We start from the raw sequence: 21,476 nt of genomic DNA, 5'->3' as shown, positions 1-21,476 counted from the left end.
TTAAAACGGGTTCTTGGTGAGGTGAGAGAGGACCGGCGCGAAGGCCCTTCTCAAAACCCCATTTCTCTCTTTTTTTGTCATTTCCGAACCAGAAAATGACAGATGGCGAGACCTGGACAGGAAGTGCCCCCTTCAGATCGACCAGCCGAGCGCCAGCATCTGGGAGTGCCTGCCGGACAAGTGCCAGGACGGCGCCCTGTGGCACCGGGAGGCGGCCACCGCCTGTGCGGTCACCAACCTGATCAAAGACCTCAGCCTCAGCGACCACAGCGGGCACCCGTCCGCGCCCCCCAGCAAGCGCCAGTGCCGGTCGCTATCCTTCTCGGACGAGATGGCCAGCTGCCGGACGTCGTGGAGGCCCTTGGGGTCCAAAGTCTGGACGCCGGTGGAGAAGAGACGTTGCTACAGTGGGGGCAGCGTGCAGCGCTGCTCCAACGGGTTCAGCACCATGCAGCGGAGCTCCAGCTTCAGCCTCCCGTCCCGCGCCAACGCACTCTCCTCGCCCTACGACCCGGTGGGACTCTACCCCCGGCCTGGCGGCCTGCCCGGCCCGGGGGCGCCGGGTCCGGCCACCTGTGGACAGGCGGGCGACCTCTGGGGCCCTGCGGCAAGCCCCGTGGGCGGCGGCCGGCTGGACCTGCTGCGCTCCCTGTCCTGCTCGCACGAGCAGTTCTCCTTTGCAGAGTACTGCCCACCCTCTGCCAGCAGCACCCCTGCCTCAACGCCGGAGCCGGCCAGGCGCTCGGGTGGGCTGGCCCGCAGCCGCTCCCAGCCCTGCGTCCTTAACGACAAGAAGGTGGGCATCAAGCGGCGGCGCCCCGAGGAGGCACAGGAGCAGAGGCCCTCCCTGGATCTTGCCAAGATGGCACAGGTAAGAGCCCCCTCCTTGCCCCGCCCCGAGGAGGCACTGCAGAAGCCAGCAGGGGCGTCTCTGAGCCTCCCCAGCTCCCAGTCTAGCCTGGGCAAGGGCAGGGTGCCCACGTCGAAGAGGCCCGGGACGCTGGTTCATTCCCTCGTTCTTAAAATCTGATAACGGTGAAAAATGAAATCAAGCCCCCCTCGCCGCCCCCGTAAAGCCATTGCCATTTCAAAGCAGAAGCGCTCTTTCCCGGTGCTAGCAGTGCTGACTGTGAGGAATAGAGAGCCAGGAAGAGGCAGGCGCAGCCTCACAGACGCTGGGGGTCCCCTTCTCGGGGGCCCTTCTCAGGGGCCTTTCCCAGGAGCCCCCGTCCCCACAGCTGCCGTAGGAACCGCTCACACAGGCGGGGTTCAGCATTACTCAGATCATGCTGATCCCGAGGTCACGGCAGTGCGTGACGGTTTCAGAGGACGAGAGAACGGGCTGGGTAGGGGGCTAAGGCACGCACTCTTGTGATTGAGCTGCCAAAAGTGTGCGTCCAGCAAGAAACGGCGCTCATCCTCGCTGTCCCTGGAGGTGCACGTCTGGCCACGCGTCCTGCCACTCGCGCGTCATCCTCTGTGTCTCAGGGCCCTGGCTGCCCTCCCTCGTGCTTGGTCTCGGGTGTTGGTTTGAGTGAGCTGAGCTTGGAGTTAATGCACCATCATCAGAACGGTCACCAAGCCGGAGAACTGCCTGCGTTGGTTCTCATTGGGGAGTTCTGAGGGTCAGAGCCCCAGGAGCAGGGCTGGCCCCTCGAGGACAGATGCGAACGGTGGGTTCTGGGTCCAGGGGCTCCTCGGGTGCTCAGGGCCATCTTTTCTAGTCTTATTATCTGAGCTTCAGTCGAGGCTGGGCTTGAGGGAACGGAGACCAGCTTGGTGGTAAGAGGTTGGCCTTGCTTGTGAGCATGTGGCCACGTCCAAACAGGCAGGCTTGACGTGTCTACTCCTTTCCAGGCAGGCCTCACTGCCTTCCTTCAGTGGCCAGTGCTGCCTTTTCGTCAGGCCTCCTTTCAGCTGAGAATGAAAAATACAGCTTCTGTTGATGGCATTTCCTCCTCTCTCCCTTAGTCCTCCGTCCCAACCTACAGATCCCCACCCCCAAAAAGAAGAGAGGCAGGTGTCTGTGGTCCAGAGCCCCCGCCTGGCCCCCAGGTCCACTCTTCCTGGCCACCTTTGTCCGAGAGCCCAAGCCCTGGCTCTGGACCAGTGGGTGGTGCCTGCCTTTCTCTGTGCCCATGAGGGTTGCCTGGGGAGGACCCAAAGGGAGGACCCAGCGGGACCCCCGCCCCCAGCCCTCCCATTGCCGCTTTCCTTTCTTCCCCGTCGCCACTCCAGGTGAGCCCGAGCTGGTCAGCGATCTAACACACTCATTCAGGTTGGACAGGCAAGTGGAATTTTCCTTCCTGGAGAAATGTAAATAGGTAAAAATGCTGGAAAGGTGACAGATTTGGGCAAAGAAAATCTTCTGAAGAAAATCCAGAGCCACAAGTTCTGGGTGCGATAAAATGGCTTCAGTTAAATTTTTAATGCTGAGCTTATTTTATTAGCTAATAAGCTAGATAGGTAATAAAAATAATGTACACGTGTTATTATATTTTACTGGCCACAAGTTGGAATAACACCACGGGCATCGTCGGAGACATTTCCTGCCCTCACTTGGGTAGAAACCATTTAAAAATACATTGGTGGGGCCGTGCCCAGATGTATAGATTGCTTCATCGGCTCCAGACAGGCCTCCGAGATCCTGAGGAGGCTGCCCTCTGTCTGCCTGTCTTTCCCCAGCCAAGGCCTGGGGAGGGCAGAGTCCAGGGAAAGCAGAGAAGGAGCCCCTGGGAGGCACGTGGGCCTAAGGGCTGCAGCCAGAGGCCTGGAGATGGATGGGCCCCAGCTGCGCCCCCACTGAGCCTCTGGACCCGGCCGGCCCTCTTTCCGTGGAGTGGCGCCTGCTTCAACTCCCGCGCTGGATATTTCATGGCCCTGGAAAGTGGGCCTTACTCCTCCGGGAACCTCAAAAATCCAGGCCCAGGGCCACGTCTGTGCATCTGAAGAGCCTTGAATGCAGCCTAGAGCATGTAGGACCCCTGTGCCTGATACCCTGTGAGCCGGTGTCGCTGGTGTGGGACTTTCTGCCCCCAGACCCTGTCCTCCCTGTGGGCTCCCCGCATCAGTAGCCACCGGGGCCGGTGTCCTGTGCCAAGGGTCAGCCCTACTCCTCATGTCCTGCTCTCATTCCCTCTGCTGGACCTCAGACCCTCTCGTGGGTCTTTGGATCTTGGTTTGTACGTTTGTCTACCTGACGGGAGGGGGTCCAGGTGAGCTTCGTCCTCCAGGAGCCCCTGTGTGCGTGGGCTCTGGGCCCAGGTGCTTGAGAGACTCGGTCTGTAGGTGCAAAGCGAATGTGCTTTGGTTGGACCTCTGGGATGACGGGCAGCTCTGAGAAGCCGTGGCCCACCCCCAACCCAGTGGTGCTGACCGGGGCTGAGACCTTCCCTGGGATCCGTGTGTAAGCCCCCAGGGGCACCCTGGAGCCTCTCCAGATTGTTGGTGGAAAAAGGACCAGGGAGAGACCCCGAGAGAGGCAGGTGGGCGGAGAGACCAAATGCTCTGAGGTCCGGGCCTGCCTCATGCCCACAAGGAGCCAGGGAACTGTGGGTGGGCCCCGCTCTGAGGGGCAGGCTCTCAGCTGGAAGCCTGGGGTGTGAGGGTAGGTGTGATCTTGGGCCTGGGCACCCCTTCTGGAGTGCGATGTTCCCCTTGAGGTCCTCACTTGGCTGGGCAGGGGACATTGATAAATCAGACAGCCTCAGAGATGGGGCAGAAGGCTGGTGGCCCCGGGAAAAGAGCTTCACATCTCTGTACAGCAGATAAACACTGTGCCGACCGCCACCATCAACGTAGGACTGCTGGGAGGAACAGGAAATCACGTGTGTGCACATGTGTACGTGCGTCGAGTAGATGTGTCCTTGTGCCTGTGTCCGTGTATATGTATGTGTAGCTTATGTATGGAGGTCTGCGTATAAAGATCTGTGTGTGTCTGATTATTTGTTGACACACGTGTGTGACTCTGTCTACACGTACATCACCCGTGCTCTGGGGGTGCTCTGGTGGGGGTCCCAGGGCTCGCTCTGGGCATCTCCAGGGGCAGAAACCGGCCCCGAGGGCGATGTTCTGCAGACTCCCCTCTTCATTCGTCCATCTCTTTCCTTCTGTCTTCAGCACCGCCCCCGTACCACCTCTTCTGTCCTGGCCACTCACTTCTTGTCGATTCCTCTTCTTGCCTCATCCTTGGCTTCTGGAAATGGGAAGGAGGCCGGGCCTGCAGCTGCGTTCTGCTTGCAGTGGGCTCTGCGAGGAGGGCCGGGGGTTGTGAGATGGGGCAGAATCCGAATCGCCACCTGCCCGAGGAGGCGGGTCGGCGCGAGCATCCTTGTCTCATGTCTGTCACCCGGGGAACCAGGATGGAGGGGACTGCGGGAGCCCGCCGGGCACCCCTGCCCACCCAGCCAGGGTGTGGGCACAGTGGTCCAGCTGGCGGCAATGGTGGCTCGGCTCCCACAGTGGTGGGGTGGGGGTGGGGGCGGGGTGGTTAGCAGTTGCTTTCAGATTGTCTTTGCTGCTTCTTTTTTTTTTTTAATTCTGAATATAATTTTTTTAACTTTTTATTTTGCATTGGAGTCTTGCCGATTAACAGCGTTGTGTTGGTCTCCTGCGCACGGCAAGGTGACTCAGCCATACATATCCACTTGTCTCTGCTGCTTAAAACCTGCATGCCCTGCTCTCGGGCGGGGGAGCTGGTCTCAAGTGGGGGAGGGTGACTGTGGGGAGGAGGCCCTAGGGGGCGGATGACGTAAGGACCTGGCCCCGAAAGGCCCTCTCTCCCTGGAAGTGCAACTGCAGCCGCTCCGTCCACAGAGCAAGAGGCTCGGAGGTGGCCGTGCCAGATCTGACCCTTTCCTCGACCTCCCCAAGCCGCTTTCCTCGGGCCCCTGCCACCTGGTGTTTTATATGAAGCCTCAGCCTCCCTTTTGCAAAATGGCAGCGTGTGCCAAGGAGGGCAGGGCCCAGCCTGAACATGTGAGTTGTTTATTAGCGGGACTTTCACTGACAGGATTATTAGCTCCTGCTTTTTTTGAAACCTAGTCTGACCGCCCAGCTTGGTTGACTCCCAGCAAGCCCTGGGCTGCACGTGGCCACTCCGACCTGGATCAGGTATGTGAGTGTGCTCAGTCGTGTCCGACTCTCTGTGACCCCATGGACCGTGGCGTGCCAGGCTCCTCTGCCCATGGGATTCTCCAGGCAAGAATCCGGGAGCGGGGTTGCCATTTAAAAGCGACAGTTAAAAATGAGCCGCCAAACGCCGTGCCCTGGGTGGGTGTCACAGGCCCTGCCGTGTTTTTTAAGTTCAAGCCGGTCATCTTGAAAGAGCAACAAGTTGTATTTCCCACAGTGCCTCCGACAGAAGGGAGATGCTTGCAAGGAGGGGTCCGAGGGTTGGAACAGAGGTTTGATTGATCGCAGCGGCCCACACGCTGTGGGCCTGCACCTCTAAGCACAGGCCGCTGAACAGGCAGCAACTGTTGTGTTAGCAGATGTTGGAGGGGCCTGTGAAAGCTGGCCAGGGGGCAGTTTGGGGGTAAGAAAGAAGCCTGAGTTGGAAGCTATGCTGAGAGCCGGGGCCTGCAGACGGGTACAGGAGGGCGGGTCGGCCAGGGCTGCATGGGCTCTGATGGGGGAGGGCTTGATGCGGGAAGTCTCCAGAAGGGTCATCTCAGAGGCTCATCAATAGCTCATGCCGCTCTGCCAGCAGGGTCCCTGGGCGAGGTGGCTCCTGGCTGGCCCCCTGCCCCTCTTCTGTGTGCGGTGGTACCGCCTTTCCCGAGGGGTGGCCCTCACCCCACCTCCTGCACTGCCTTCTTGCTCGGGCTGCCTGGCAGCTGCAGGCCAGCTGGGCTTTCTCTTGGCAGGGTCCCTGGGCCCAGGCCGGGTCGCCCAGGCCTTTATGGCCCTCTGTCCCCCTCTGCCAGGGGCAGCCACCTCCTCGGCTCCAGCTTCCTGCCACGTTGCACCCTCAGCACCCTTCTGACAGCCTGGGGAACCCTGCAGACGGCAGGCAGAGGAATTCAGAGGTGGGTCGCCCTCTACAATGCAGAATGCGGATGGGTGCGAAGATCTTAGAGGAACAGTCATGGGAAGCCCTGGAGTTCCAACTGAGATGAAATAAATCCTAAATAAGAGGAAAGGCCTGGGAATTCCCTGGCAGTCCGATGGTTAGGACTTGGTGCTTTCTCTGCCGTGGCCCAGGTTCAATCCCTGGTCAGGGAGCTAAGATCCTGCCAGCCGCGTGGTATGGCCAAATTTTTTTTTAAAAAGCCAAGCCAAAACCCACTGTGGATTCATAGGAATGGTTGCTTCTGATGAGGGAACAGGCTGGGCCTGAGCAGAGGAAGAGGGCCCTTGAGACCCGGGTTGTCAGAATGACGGATGCCCAGGGTGGCAGCTCCTGCTGTGCCCAGGACAGGCATTGCCGGCCAGGCAGGCAGTCCCTCCGGTTGAACTCACAGGCCGTCTAGAATCTCCCCTGCAGCGGTCTTCACAGCCGTTGCTAGTTGATACACCACCTCTGCCCTTGTCCACCCCTCGCTTGAGAGTCAGGAGAGTTGGTGAGTTGCCCAAAGCCACGTGGCTCCCTGGAGGAGGCTGGGAAAGCTGGCTTCGGGGCTCTTCCTGTGGCTCAATCCACCCCCAGGCGCCCTTCCCCGGTGGCTCACACTCCAGGGACGCAGAAGCCATGGAGGTGAAGCGATGAGCTCTGGGGTCGGGGGGGCTTGGCTCCCCATTCCTTCCCTTGTTTGAGCTCTTGGTGCTCTTGGGCGGGTCACCTCTGTAAGCCTCCGTTTTGGTGTCTGGAAAGCGTGGGAATGACCGTTCCGTTTCCCACGGGTTTGGACGGGACTCTGGTGGTGTGGGTCCAGCCAGGGCGATGCTGTAACAGCGGAGCCGCTCCTCGCAGCCTGCCTCCTGGCTCCAGATGAGAGCCGGGCTCGCCACCCCTGGCGCAGGGGTGCTGTGACCCCGCGGCCTGGAACAGGGTGAAGCCAGGGCGGGCGACCAGTTTCAGCTCTCTCTAGTCCTTCTTTCCTCTCCAAAACACCGCAGTCCTTCTTTTCTCTCTAAAAAACCCCAAAAGGGGTTCTCAGAATTTGAGGAAACCCCCTGGATCCCTCCTGTGTCCTCAGGCACAGCCACCAGGTTGCATAAGCAATCTGCTTAAGGTCACTCGGATCAGGGCCGAGTGTTGACACAATAGCTTTGATCTCCCGGGAAAAAGAAAAATAGAAGGAGTTCAACTGGGGACATGCCAGGGAGACAGCTTCTAATGCCACTTGGTGATTTTCCATGCTTCAATCAAGAGCCTCGCTGAGCCGAAGGGTATTTGAGGTGACAAAGCTCTGGGGGGTTTGCAGGAGTTGGGGGGAGCCCGCTGCATAAGCCAGGGGCCCAGATGAGCCAGATGAGCTTGGGGTGCCCTCGCCTCGCTGCGCCCCGCTCTGGTGCCAGGTGCAGAGGTGGCCGCCCCGCCCTCAGGAGGCCAGAGCCTGTGGGCAGGTGGAAAGCACATCCGAGGACATCTTCCCATCCCGCTTGGTGAGAAACGTCTAGAAAACGTCTCACACGTGGTGCCAGGCATTTCCCAGGGAGGCTCCTACGTACGGCGGTCTCTGCTCAGTGGCCCGAGCCCTGTGTCAAAGTGAATGACCAGGAGCCTGGCGCGGCGTGGCGTCAGCACCCTGTCCAGGTTATTGCACGCACTGGGCCATCTCTGGGGCGTTTAAAAGGGCCAGGCTTCTGGCGTGTTCTCTCAGTGCCTTGGAATCACATGAGCAGGGCCATAAGCCGTGAGGCGGCCCTGCCAGTGTGCACACAGGGGCTACTAGCAGAAGTGCGTGTGCAAAGGTTGGAGTCAGGAGGGGACGGGGAGGAGCCCAGTATGCCCAGAGCAGGACCAGGCGGCAGGGGCCCTGAGCACGGGGGACCTTCTTGGCAGGCCCTCTGAAGACGCTTGTCTTTTATTCTGAGTGCAGTGGCGGGGGGGGGGGGGCTTAGAGAGTTTTAAGCAGGGGAGTAACAGCCCCCCTCCAGCAGCGTGGACTTGGGGGTGGGACCGGCTGTTGGCAGGCACACTAGTATGGACCAGCGTGGACATACACCTCCTTGTAAGGGGCGCAAACATCCCAGAGGTACGGCCAGTAGGCCCAGCCAGGGGATCGATCTTGCATTAGCGTCCAAGTCACCGTGGTCACAGACCTCACTCTCAGGGCCGAGCATCCATCACCCTAATCCCCAACGATAACGTTCCTTAAGCTGCTGCGTTCAGAGTTGGCTGGCGGTAAGGCCTTCATGTTATCCCGCCTAGAGCCCTCGCTTTGCCTGTATTTCTCTGGGATCTTCCCTCAGTACCAGTGACGGGTAGCTGGTCCCCGTGATTCGCTTTGTTTCCACACGTGTCCTTGGAGCCATCCTGCCCCCGACCCTTTGTGCATCAGGCTCCCTCTGCCATCCCCAGAAGCTCTGTTCCTACCCTTCCTGTCACCCCTGCCTCCAGCCTCCATCTCCTTTGCTGAAGCGTCCCTGCTCTTGTCCACTTGAATCTGGGTCTTCTCTCCTGGACTCGGCTGGGCGACTCAAGGCCACAGGAGGTCTTGCCCGCAGCCCAGCAGGCTCGTCCTGCTGGGTCACATCTCAGGGGTGCCGGGTTGGGTCTGTTTACGTTGCCTGGGGCGGCATCCCTGGAAAATGAGAACCTACCAACACAGCCTGGGGAGCCCCGCGCAGCCGGGAAGGATGCAGGGGAAGGGGCCGCTTGACAGAAACCCCGAAGCATTCCAGCGTTCCTGTCCTATTCCTGCCTCATCGGGGATGTCGGGGTCACAACCCCCGGGAAGGCGCTCCACGCCCTCGGTGAGCTGGTGGGTCAGCCCCTGGGAGGCCCAGAGACCGGGAAGCAGGGAGCCGTGTCCCTGAGACGGACGTGATTAATTACCAGCCGACGTGCCTGCTGCCTGCCCGTGCCTTCATCCTGTACAGGCTGCTGGCTTACGTGCGGACTCGGGTCATATGAAGTTAGGCCCTTTGGTAACACAGTCCTCAGTTGTCCTCAAGCATGGCATCGACCTAGACTCCCTCAAACATTTCTGTGGAATCAGCTGTCCTGAGTTCCTGCCTTCTTCTTGCAGCCTCAGGCCCCCGTTGAGAACTTCAGAAAGCGAATGCCACGCAAGAGGGCCAGTCCTGCGCTGTGTCCCAGAGCCGGCAGGAACTGGGTTTTGCCTGGACTTGGGAGTGGGTGTTAATTGCCTATTTATGGCGAGAAGATTAACAATGCCTCCTTTGAAAGTTAGGCATAGTAGAACTCTTGGATAATTCCTGCTGGGGAGGGAGAAGGGTGGCTTTTTTTTTTTCCCCTGCCTTGGAAAACAAAAGGAATAGTTGGTTCCAAAATATAACGAATCACCACGAGCTTCATCTGTGAGCAGCAGCAGTGAGCTCACATCGTCATATGTCACTGAAGGCCACCAGGCCCAGCCCCCTTCCCTGAAACAGTGCAGGGGCCTGTCCTACGTTTAATCTCCGTTGACTGGGTGGTGGCTCTGGTGGGGGTGGGGGGTGGGGAATGCTGCAGCTGTTTCCTTTCCAGAGCCCTGTGCCTGGGGAATGTGCCAGGCTGCCTGGATTAGCTGGGACCCTCTGCAGGGGGCGGAAACCACCCCGTGGGTTGGAGAGTTCAGTGTGGATGATGGTTAGGCAGGTTCCTGAAGACCGAGAAAGGGAGATGCTCCCACGGTGAGGGCCACAGCGGGAGGGGTTGCCCTTGGGAGGGTGTGGCTCGGCAGTGTGGGGTCCGCAGGCCCACCAGGGCTGAGGCCAGGGAGGGCCGTGAAGTGGGCTCCGTGAATGTTGGAAAAGCTACAAATTGGAAGCAAGTGCTGTGTATGGACCAGACTCTCCCGAGGGGTGAGGAGCAGAGGCAGCTGCAGGAAGCAGGCAAAGTGATGCGCCTCCTCCAGCCTCGGGGGCTCCCCCAGCCCGTCGGTGGGCACAGCCTCTGGCGGGGAGGCACAGATGGCAGAGCCCCAGCCCCGGTGCAGAGTGCAGAATGGGAGAGGGCCTGGAGCTGACCTTTGGTGCAGGGCAGAGGGGCTCGTCATCCTAGGGCCCGGCCGTGGCCGGACCGTGCAGACCCGGGCAAGCCCTTTGCCCTCGGTACCATCTGGCGTCCTCGGCCAGGGGAGCTAGGGGCCTGACCCGTTCTCTTCTTCACTCCGCACCACCCTCGTCTGCACTCAGAGATGCTTCCCTGGGGAACTGCTGGGCACCTGGCACTCAGGATGAGGTCCAGGGGCGTTTTCTGCAAGACACACACCACTGTCACTTTCGTATCAGCTACTGTCAAGAAAGGGGATGGATAAGACGCAAGCAGCTTAGCACTGACTCCCTGGACATGAGTTTGAGCAAACTCCGGGAGACGGTGGAGGACAGAGGAGCCTGGCGTGCCACAGTCCGTGGGGTTGCAGAGAGTTGGACGTGACTGAGCAACAACAATAAGCCAGCCCAGAAAAGGCAGGATAATTTCCGATGGCGATGTGTGCTGCCAAGAAACTCGAGCAGGCTGGTGTGGTTTGGAACGCCAGGTGGGAGAGGGGAGGTGGAAGGGGCCACCTCCGGTTGGAAGGATGGGGAGGCCCCCCCACCCCGAGGAGGTGACCAGATGGGAGGACACCTCCAGCTCCCTCATCTTCGCCCACCAGCCTGGCTGAGGCCCTGGGGAGCCGGGTCTGCAGTCCTCATCAGACCGGCTTGCATCCGTAGCAGGAATAGGAGGGAGTTCGTCGTTTTGACCCTCCACCACCGCCGCCCACCCCCTCCCAGGATGTGGTCCTTTATCCACCCAGGAGGGTTCCTCTCCTTCCTCTTCAGGGAAGAAAATTGAGTGTGGGCTGCCTGCTCACCTGCCGCGTTGGGAGACCCCTGATGGGCGCCCTTCAGCCCCCATGACCCGTGGGCAAGACCTCCCCAAAGGGCCCCTGCCAAGGGTGGGTCCTGCCAGCCCTTGCCAGCCAGGGGCCTGGGTGAGGCCGGGACCCAGGCTAGCCTTTGGGTTCCCTGCAGGTGGGGTGGCCCAGGGCCTCAGGACTTTCTCAGGAAGCATGGCTGTTCCTTGTCTAATTCACTAGGCTCACACACGGATGGAGGAACCTCGATGTTCTGATGTCATTCCGTCTCAACAGACTCATCCTCCCAGCCCTTGGGCAGACAGGCTTTGCATTTCTTTCTTTTTTCACTTTTGCCCGTACCATGCAGCCAAAAGGGGCAAACTTTCTCGGAGTTTGCTCCAACTCACATCTGTCGAGTTGGTGTTAAGTCACTTGCATATTATCTACCCCCTTTCTCGACAGTAGCTGATACGAAAGTGACAGTGGTGTGTGTGGGATCTTAGTTCCCCAACCAGGGATCGAACCCTCGTCCCCTGCATTGGAAACGCAGAGTCTTAACCACTGAACCACCAGGAACGTCCCAGCTTTGCCTTTCTCAAGTTGTGAGTTTGGGGGCTGGAAAACCAGGGCACCGAGGTTTCAGCACCAGGGCCTCTCTGAGGCCCTGGTTTTCGCTCTGTCTGAGGACTGCAGCGCAGCTGTCATGGTCCTTATCAGGATCCAGATCCTTCCTCGGTGCGGGGCTGGAGCACACGAGAGACAGACCCTCGGTCTGGCTCTGCCATGCCCAGGGGAGGTCCATGAGGTCCTCTGACTGTCCATGAGGTCCTGCAGGTGGACACATCCCCAGTCTGAAAGTGTCCTCTTAGCGCCCGAAGCAGAGCCTTCGTTACCCCTTCCTGAGATTTGCTGGGGGATCTCTAAGCCCTTGGCCATCGCCACCCCCTCAACCCCAGAGTGACTCGTCTCCTGGGAGGGGCGGGTGTGGCGGCCAGTCCTGCACTTGCCCCAGCCCCGGGCCTGGCTGGCCTGCCCTCTGACCCCCAGCCAGGCTGTCCTGGACACAGGCCCCTGGTCACTCCTCTCCCGTCCCTCCTGGAGTCTCACTCACCCTCTGAAACGGTGAGCAGGCCTGGACGTGGGAAGAAGGGGCCTGAGAAATGGTCCTTCTGTGTCCGGGAAGGGAGGTTCCTGGCAAACCCCTTCCTAAAATGACTTGGCGAACAAGGTGCAAGGTGACCTTGAGGGCTTGCTGTGCTGACGGCCCAGCCAGGCCGGGGCTGTGCTCACACTCACACGAGGGGCTCTTCTCTCCCCATCACCCCGATTGCTTGTCTGCCCCTTTCTCATGTGGGCACCCCGGGAAGATTCTGAGCCCAGGGCGGGGCCCTCGTGGGCTGCCTGGTTCTTCTCCCGTCATATGTCCCCTCTGGAAGGACGGGTCCCCGCTGGGACCCAGGGCCGTGGTCCAGTCTTGCAGACGCTGGGTCCACCTCTGGGTCCGCACACCTTCCCACAGCCCCTCGGTAGTTGGGACCAGCTTTAAACAGGCCTAATCCACCTGGAGAAGTTCCATCTCACGTTAATCTGGAACAATCTTGAACAATGGAAGTTTCCAAGAATTGATGGCAGATAGAAATAGGAACAAGTATGCAGGCTGGGGAGCCAGCAACAGAGAAGCCCCTTTTTTGTTGGGTTTAGAACCAGCCCGGGCAGGTGTGGCACAGCGCGGCATGTTGGGGGTAAGCATTTCAGCAGAGGTAGGCTGATGATGCAGCATTAACTGTTTGGTGAGAGGAGGGACATGGCTTCTGAAACGATGTGAGGTTGATTGTGTCACTCAGCAGAGACACCAGAACTTCAGCATGATGCACGCAGGGAGCCCGTGAGCAAATACTGTGCCCATGTCCCCCCCAACACCTAGCCCAGTGGGCGGTAGAAGGGTGGGTTCTGGACCTGGAGGGGCATGGCGGGGTAACTCTCGCCAGCTGGGGGGCCCTGGGCACGTCACTGTCCCTCTCTGGGCCTCTGTGACCTCTGCCGTGCGCTGTGGCCTTTGCAATTCTGGGGGCACCTGGAGCCGGCTGGGTGCACAGACACCCTCCAGAGGTGTTGGCCCCGGATCAGTGTGGTCACCCCTGTCATCACTGGTATTTCTTTGACTTTTTACTGCTTGTGACCTTGAAGTTTCACCATTAGCTTGATGGGCAGCCCAGAGAAGGAAGCAGCAGGCCACCAGGAGGCTTGAGAGCGGCTGGGAGTCTGGAGCGGAGGGTGGGGAGGGTGGGTGCTTGTGAGTTACCTGCTGACTCCGGGCAGGTGAGGTAGGAGCAGGTTTGCAGGAGAAACTCACCCATCGAATGTTCTCAAGACAGCCCCGTGAGATCGACACATCTTATCCATTTTAGAGGCTGTAACTGAGTCTTAGTTCCATGCAGTGGAAACAGAATAGGAGCCATTGTTTTAATTTTTTTAATTATTTTAAATTTTAAAATTTCTGATTATTTAAAATTTTCTGGTTATTGTTGTTCAGTCCCTCGGTCATGTCTGACTCTCTGCCACCCCACGAACTGCAGCACGCCAGGCTTCCCGTCCTTCACCGTCTCCCAGAGTTTGCTCAAGCTCATGTCCTTTGAGGCGGTGATACCATCCAACCATCTCATCCTCTGTTGTCCCCTTCTCCTCCTGCCCTCAATCTTTCCCAACATCAGGGTCTTTTCCAGTGAATCAGCTCTTTGCATTGGGTGGTCAAAGTATTGGAGCTTCAGCTTCAGCATCAGTCCTTCCAATGAATATTAAGGACTGATTTCCTTTAGGATGGACTGGTTGGATCTCCTTGCACTCCAAGGTACTCTCAAGAGTCTCCTCCAGCACCACGGTTTGAAAGTATAAATTCTTTGGCACTCAGCCTTCTTTATGGTCTAGGTCTCAACTTGCTGGTAGCCACAAAAAGAAAAAAAGAATAGGTAAAATTAATAGCATCTTTTATTTAACTCAGTGGATCCAAACAGTGTTATTTCAACATGCAGTCAGTAGAGATCAGTCGTTGGTAGAGATGTGTGCTCATTTTCAATATATCAAGTTTCCATGTACGGGATGTGTGTTACGGTTACTACACATCCCAGCGGGACTGGCCACACGTCCAATGCCCGGTGGCCCCAGGGGGCTGGTGGCTCCTCTCGTGTGCACTTGGAAGTGGGCCCCCTGGCCCCCCAGCACTCAGGCCATGGGGTGCGAGAGCAGGTGTGGACCGGCCCAGGGGCAGAGTGTGGTTCCTGAGCAGTCCTGTCCCTGGAGCTTGGCAGCCTCCTGACCACATTCTTCCTAAGAAATTGCATTTATGGTTCTAGTTTGTGCCCCCTTGTTCAGGGTGGACCTATAGGAAGGTAGGGCCTAGGCTTCAGCAGCCTGGGAACGTCAGACAGGGCCCCGCCCACCATGGGAACCTTCTGGGCCCTCAGGCTCCAGGTAGCAACAGCCCTGTGAGCTGATTCCAATCAGCATGCATTGACTGGGTGCCATTTCTGTGCAAGGGCCTGGAGCAGGGGCTCAGGGGCTCAGCACGCGTAAGACCCCAGCCGCACCTTTAAGGAGCCTGCAGGCTACAGAAGGGTTGGGTGGGAGCAACTCTATCTAGGCAGCCACCTGCAAGCTGGTGAGGTAGTTGTGTCCTCTGGGGGTTTGGGTTCAAGTTCTGGACTCATCTCTTCATTCAGCCACTGCTGACCAAGCTCCTGCTCTGTGTTGGGCCCCTGGAGGCTCCAGGGCTGCAGCAGGAGATGGGGACCCTCCGCCTCAGCCTTCTGGAAGTCACAGCATCAACACTTGATCACGTAGAAACCTGGAGACTTTGGCCGGCGCTCGTAGCTCTGCCTTCTGTGAAAGTGAAAGTTGCTCAGTCGTGTCTGACTCTTTGTGACCCCATGGACTATACAGTCCATGGGATTCTCCAGGCCAGGATACTGGAGTGGGTAGCCTTTCCCTTCTCCAGGGGCTCTTCCCAACCCAGGGATTGAACCCAGGTCTCCTGCACTGCAGGCGGATTCTTTACCAGCTGGGCCACAAGGGAAGTCCAAGAATATTGGAGTGGGTAGCCTATCCCTTCTCCAGCAGATCTTCCTGACCCAGGAATCGAACCGGGGTCTCCTGCATTGCAGGTGGATTCTTTATCAGCTGAGCTGTGAGGGAAGCCCAGCCCTCTGTGCCTTGGTCTTTTTTTCTGGTTAAATAGGATCCGTAGTGGCTGTTATTGGGCTTAAAACAGGACGATGACCACTGTAAGGACCCTGCGTGGCACCTGATGCACTCTGGAGTGCTCCAGGAATCCAGCAGTCAGGACCAGGGACGCCTGGTGGGTTTGTCGTGATGTGTGCAGGGCTCTCCACTTCTTTGCAGGGGAGCCACGATGCTCCCTGGTGGGCCTAGGCCTGGTACCCAAGCCCCTCCTCAGACCATGCCTCTGCTGGAGGGCAGAGCAGAGACAGGGCCCCGAGATGTTCCCTTGACCGGAAACTGACTCGTGTGGCTGGAGCTGTGGTTGGGATGGCACATGGAGCATTGGGACTTTTTTCTGCATGCCATCAGGAGCCAAGGACAGTTCTGAACAGGACAGTGGGGTTTTGGAGCTCTGTCTGGCTGGGGGTGGGTTTGCAGGGAGCCCCCAGGGCAGACAGAGAAGGATGGTGCCTGTGTATTTAGTGGCCCTCATGGAGATGGGGGGCTGTTGGAGTCCCAGTCATGCAGCGTGAACTGCGTTGGGCCCAGGGCCTTTCGGGGAATTCCTTGCCTGGTTCCTCTAGGCCTGAGTGTCCAGGGCCTGGAGGAGACGGAGCCGCTGGCTGAGTTAACCTCTGCAAGGCCACCCTATGAGCACTTCCCCCCTTCATCAGGGAAAAAGGAGGGTGACCTAGTGTGTCCTTCGGGAAGCGAACTGAGCCAGAAAGGCCTTCCTTGTCCTCTCAGGAGCTGAGGAGGCCGGAGGCGACCCTCCTGAGCAGTGAGATGATGGGACCTCCTGCCTCGGTTTGGGTCACCTGTCTGGTCAGACTGCTGTCCACGCCGTCCCTTTGTGTTGAGACCCGTTTGCCGGAGCCCTGCACCTGTGTGGCCTGAGCCCCACCCTTTGAAACTTGGGTCCACACGCGAGGATAAGATACACTGCTGATTCTTGCCATGTGCGACAGTGTGTGCACTCTGCCTGTGTTCCCACGCTCCACGGACCAGCAGGGGGCTTGTGTTCATGTAGGCACGTGGTGTCGTGATTACAGTCCCCAAAAGTGAAGATTGCTGTTTTCATTTTGCAGAATAAAAAACCAACATTCAGAGTGGCAGCCAAGCTCACAAGGTTAGGCGTGGCGGGGCTGTGCAGTCCAGGTTCTCACACTTATCAGGGAGTCAAGGCAGGACTCGGGGTGCCAGGCCCATTCCATCATCTCAGGTGTCTGTGGCGAGGTCAGGGCCAGAGACTGGAGCTCAGTGTGAGTCTTCCCTCCTCGGCTGTGATGGGCCCGGGGCGGGACAGCCTGGCCCTGGGCGCTCTGGGCTCTGCTTGAGGACAGTGCAGTGGCCCAGGCTCAGGGGTCAGGCAGGGCCCAGTCTTGGGGCGGCAGCTGGGATCTCACATGACATCTTGAGGGAAGCTTGACCTGGTTCCTGCTGCACCAGCTGTTGGAGCTGTCTAGACGGTCTAAGGTGACAGTTGTCACCATCCTAGAAGTAGGCTAAAATTGGAATATCATGGAAATCTGAAACTTCAGATCGAAGTCATGACACTGAGCAAGTGCCTAAGTGGGGACACTAATGGTGGCCTTGATGAAGCCCATGGACCTGCACAAGGAGCCCCAGGCTCTTTTTTTCTTTTTGGCTGCACTGCCTGGCATGTGGGATCTTAGTTCCCTGGCCAGGGATCGAACCTGCACCCTCTGCATTGGAAGTGTGATGTGCTAACCACAGGGAAGTCCCAGCCCTAGGCTTCTGAAGAAGTACCTAAGGCTTAGTATGAGAGGCTGATGTGGGGAAAAAAGACAGCACCCCCCTCCCTGGACCTTCCCGACTGCCAGGGCCCTCGAGCTACCCCGCAGTGCAGGCTGGTGCCTGTGAGACTCATCCAAAGCCAGCCAGCGGGGAGGAGGGAAGACGCGGGCGGAGTCGGTCCTTGCTCCGGGTCTCAGGATTCTCTGTGGGGCCCCTGTGGAGGCCGGGCCTTCAGGGCAGGGGGTCTCCCCTTTGTCCCCAGTCTGCCCAGGTTTCTCTTCTTCCTTGTGGTTACGGATGGGACAGAGGGTGGTTGTGAGCCCCTCTCCGCCTGGGCCTCCCCAACCCTCAGTCTTTGACTCTGTGCCAGGGGGTTCTGCGGGGACCACCCTTGTCCCAGAGCGGAACCTCAGGGGATCGGAGGCCCAGTGTCTGTTGAGTCCTGTGTGGGATGTGACTTAATGGTTTATAATAATAGATTTGCTATTCTAACTAGCACTCCGCCGAGAGCACCCCTGGGATGCTGAGGGTTCAGTGGTGCCCTGCAGTTAACGGCCAGTGCCTCCAGGAGTGCTAGCAGCCGTCATCTCCAACCGTGTAGACTGGGGTCAGCAAACTCCCGTTACCCACTTTTGCAAATTGAGTTTGAACGGCACACAGCCATGCCCGTGGCCTGTGGCTGCTTTCACGTCACAAAAGAGACCACGTGGTTCTCAGAGCCAGCAGCATTCACTGTCTGTCTCTCGCAGCGACTATGAGCAGCCCCTAACGGAGATGACCCCGTGCCTCTGTTTCCCCATTTGGAAAGCTCGACCAGCATTTCTTTGGCAGCTTCTCATGAGAGTGGGATCCCCAGGAGGGCCTGGCGCCGTGATCGCGGCAGTCAGGAATGTGGGGGGTGATGTCAGGCGGCCCGCCCCGACTGTCTCAGGCCCTGCCGGCTGCAGACTTGGCCCCTCCACTGGGAATCCCCTGGTGGTCCAGCAGTTAGGACTCTGCACTTCTACTGCTAGAGCCCAGGTTCTATCCCTTGATGGAGAGCTAAGATCCCCAAAGCCACACACGGCTGAAAACACACACACACACACACACACACACACCAAAAAACGAGGAGGTGCTGGCAAGGGAGCTGGTTGCTCCTGGCTCACCAGGGTCCTGGTGTCAGGATGAGCCATTCAGTATCTCAGCACACAAAAGCGTGATACCTTTTTAAGAAAATGAAAACCCGCCTCCTGTCAGCAGCGGCCTGGCTCTGGAGGCGCTGGCTGGGTTGCTGGTCCAGGCCCCAGCGCTCCCATCTCCTCTCCTCCAGGCCACCCTCCTGTCTCTGCCGCCACTCTTGCTTGGAGAGCCTGCGGCCTCGGGGAGGCTGGTTCACTTCCTCCCGCTTTCATCCCCTCCCCCGGCTCTGTTCTCATCATCCCTCGAAGAATTTCGGGTGAGGCCGTTCTGCCCAGGCTGGTAGGACGCAACTCAAGATGCAGGGGGTTTTCGTCACTCCGGACAAACCCCTGGAAAGTTTGCACTGGCTGGGGACGCAGCAGCCTCCCCACTGCCAGAGGTGTCCTGTTCCCGAGGCAGATAACCAGCTGGGAATTTGCTAGAGGATACTAGCTCTGGGGCGACAGAACTTGGCCCAGCGAGGTGGGTCTGGAACGGCATTGTGAAAATAAGGGCGGGAAGCCTGGCTCTGACATTTAAGGGCCTCAGATGGCCGCGGTTTCCATCCTCCTGCCCCCCCCCCCCCGCCTCCGCCACAGGCTCAGTCAACAGAGGTCGGCCTGTCCCGGGGCCGCCCCGCGCCTGAGAAATCTGAAGGCGGCCCTCGGAGCCAAGAGGCTGCGGCCGGGGCTGGAGCGCCTTCGGGGACCGGGAATGTGGTTGGAAAGTTCTTAGCACGACCAAGAGCCACTTCCACCACCGCGGCGGCTGGCGTCGGCCCTGCTGTGAAGCCAGCCGGCCGCGAGCAGATGGGGAGAGGCAGTTTCGGCGTAGGCGCGTGTCTCCCTGAAGAAGCCGCTCCCTGCAGGTCCCCTCATCCCCCAGTTTGTCCGCCGGGGGTACCGTGCAGTTTGCAGCCCGCAGTATCAATGGTCGAGAAGCAAGAAGACTGGGGTGGGGGTGGAGGGGGGCTCACGGTTTTTCCCAGGAATTGAGCTGCACAGACTGTAAATTCTGTGAACCTCAGCCCCCTGAGATGAGCTGCTACTGCGTCCGGGATGCTGGGGAAGGGTGTGTGTGTGTGGCCAGCATGTGTAGCCCCCGCCTGGGAGAGACAGACACGTCCGCAGTTAGCCGGCACAAGGCATCTGCTAAACTGAGGTCCCAGGAGCATCCCAGGCTCCTCCTGGGAAGTGCTGGGTGGCAGTAAAGAAATGCCTCCATCAGCCTCGCTGTGGGCTGGGCGCCACTCTGGATGCCATGTAAGAGCTCCCTCCCTGCTCATGCCAGCCCGGGATGCTCTTAGCATCACGTCCGGTACTGCCAGGGACCCAGGAGCAGAGACCCGAGGAGTGACTTGCCCCAGGCCACAGAGCCAGCCCCCACCCACCCACCCCCGCCCTCGGCAGGTGTGGGGTTAGAACCCAGGTGGTTTTGCCGAGAGCGTGTGCTGCTAGTGTGCAGCCCAACTCTGGAGGTGCAGGGAGGGGTCCAAAGGCTGGAGGTTTTCTAGGCAGAGCCAAGCAGCAGGGCGTGGAAGGGGAGGAATGCAGCTCTGGAGTCCTGCCACGGGTGGCCCGTGCCCTCGCCTCCCTGCCCCACAGCCTCCAAGGAGCGCATGCGAGCACCTTCGTGCCTGTCTCCTGGGTGGGCCCAAGTGGACTCTTGTCCTGCCAGGCTTGTGCAGGAGGTTTTCTGAGGTCGAACAGGTCTCACGACTGGGAGCTTCTTCCATCCTGAGCTTGTATCTCCAGGAGGTAGAGGAAGCAGTCGTGTGGAGCCAACCCCTGTGGCCTCGAGAAGCACCATTACTGTGTGATCAGGGCTGGACACAAGGCAGTGGGCAGGAGGGGACCCACTGACATCTCCTCTGGGTCAGTGCTCTGGGACCCTAGCAGAGTGACCCTTGGTTCTGGTCCTGAGCCTTCCTGGGGTGGCACGTTGTCAGGCAGCACAGAAGATGACCAGGCCTCCCTGCTGGCCCAGTAGGAACCGCCATCTCCAAACATAGTGTTTTCTTGTGCCGACCTGCCCTTCTCCCTTGCGCTGGACAGTCTGTGGGTGAGGGTGGTCACTGACCTGGTTCTTCTCAGGCACCTCCAAAGTGCCCACCCAGTCCTGTGGTCTTGAGATTAGTGATTAGAACAGCAGCTGCTTTCAGTGGCCAGGCAGAAAAAGGGGCAGGTGGGAAAGAGCCCTAAAGTCTGCCAGAGAGCCATGGAGCAGGCTGGCTGTGAGTGAGGCCTTTGGAAGCAGACAGAGCGCTGGGTATGGGTCTGGCTGTGGGACCCTGAGCCTCAGTCTCCTCGTCTGTGAAATGGGTGTGGTAACAGGGAGCTCAACGAGATGATGTCTGTCTTGCACTGAGGACGTAGTGGCGCGAAACACTTACTTCATGTCAGTTAGCAATGTTCCTGTTGGAGCAGGGGCAAACAGTTGTATATCAACCCAAGTAATTTTTCCAGATTCGTTATTTATTGTTTCTTCTGGCTACAGAGTTGATGTGTGCATATATGCCGAGTCGTGTCAGTCGTGTCCGACGCTGTGCAACCCTACAGACTGTAGCCTACCAGGCTCCCCCATCCATGGGATTCTCCAGGCAAGAATACTGGAGTGGGTTGCCATGCCCCCTCCTCCAGAAGATCTTCCCAACCCAGGGATCAAACCCACGTCTCTAGTTGATATATACATGTAAAAAAAAATTTGCAAGTTGAGAAGGTAAAAAAAAAAATTACAGTGTAGAAATGTAAACATACAGAGAGGGAAATTCCTCCGACATCTACATGCAGAGATACTATGTTTGAGTGTCGGGCGTAGATCCTTGCAGCCCTTTTTCTAAACAGCCGGAACACTGACTGGAGACCCCCGAGGCCCCTTCCCGTCCAGGTATCCATTGATTCCACTGGTTCACACATACTGCAAGTGCCGTGATGACAGGAAGTGAGAGTGTGTTCCTTTAAAAGAGAGAAGTGAAAAGAATAGTACTTACCGAAACAGAAAATCCACGCACCTAGTACGGGTTTTTTACTCTATCCAATAAAAAGCAGACATGGTTTCAAAAGGAAAACTGACCGCAAAGTTCTTGGCCCTGGGCAAAACAGAACTGAATTCTTAACTAGGGCTGTGTGATCCAAGCCCTGTGACCAGCATGTTGATTGTCTCGTACCACGCGTCAGTGGTGATGCGGTTCTCTGTCTAACATTGCTGAACGCTCTCCACGCTCTCAGACACCATGCCTCGTGTGATTTAATCAGCTCCGTTGTCCATTCCGGGGGCCCACTGTCTTGGCCGCCCCGAGTGCAGCGTGGCCAGCTGGTTTCCAGCCTGTCCAAGCCCAAGAGTCACTTCCAATGTCAGCCCTGCACCACGGACTTGGAGCCGGCCTGCCGACGGGGCAGGGCCCTGCTGCTGTTTTGGTCTTGCTCCTCGTGAATAGTTTGCACGTGA

The 21,476-nt window shown here is 58.5% G+C and overlaps 1 protein-coding gene across 1 annotated transcript in view; it reads left to right on the top strand.

Annotated features, from left to right (window-relative positions):
• The window catches only part of FAM53B (family with sequence similarity 53 member B), a 114,640-nt gene that overhangs the window by 58,594 nt on the left and 34,570 nt on the right, over positions 1-21,476 (top strand). The window contains exon 4 of the mRNA XM_040254781.1: positions 93-871. Coding sequence (XP_040110715.1) covers positions 93-871 — 779 coding nt within the window. The remainder of the gene's footprint in view (positions 1-92; positions 872-21,476) is intronic.

This window comes from Oryx dammah, unplaced genomic scaffold (genome assembly GCF_014754425.2).
Source record: "Oryx dammah isolate SB20612 unplaced genomic scaffold, SCBI_Odam_1.1 HiC_scaffold_14, whole genome shotgun sequence".
In the NCBI taxonomy this organism is placed as follows: Eukaryota; Metazoa; Chordata; class Mammalia; order Artiodactyla; family Bovidae; genus Oryx; species Oryx dammah.
This window is presented reverse-complemented; position numbering and strand designations above follow the sequence as displayed.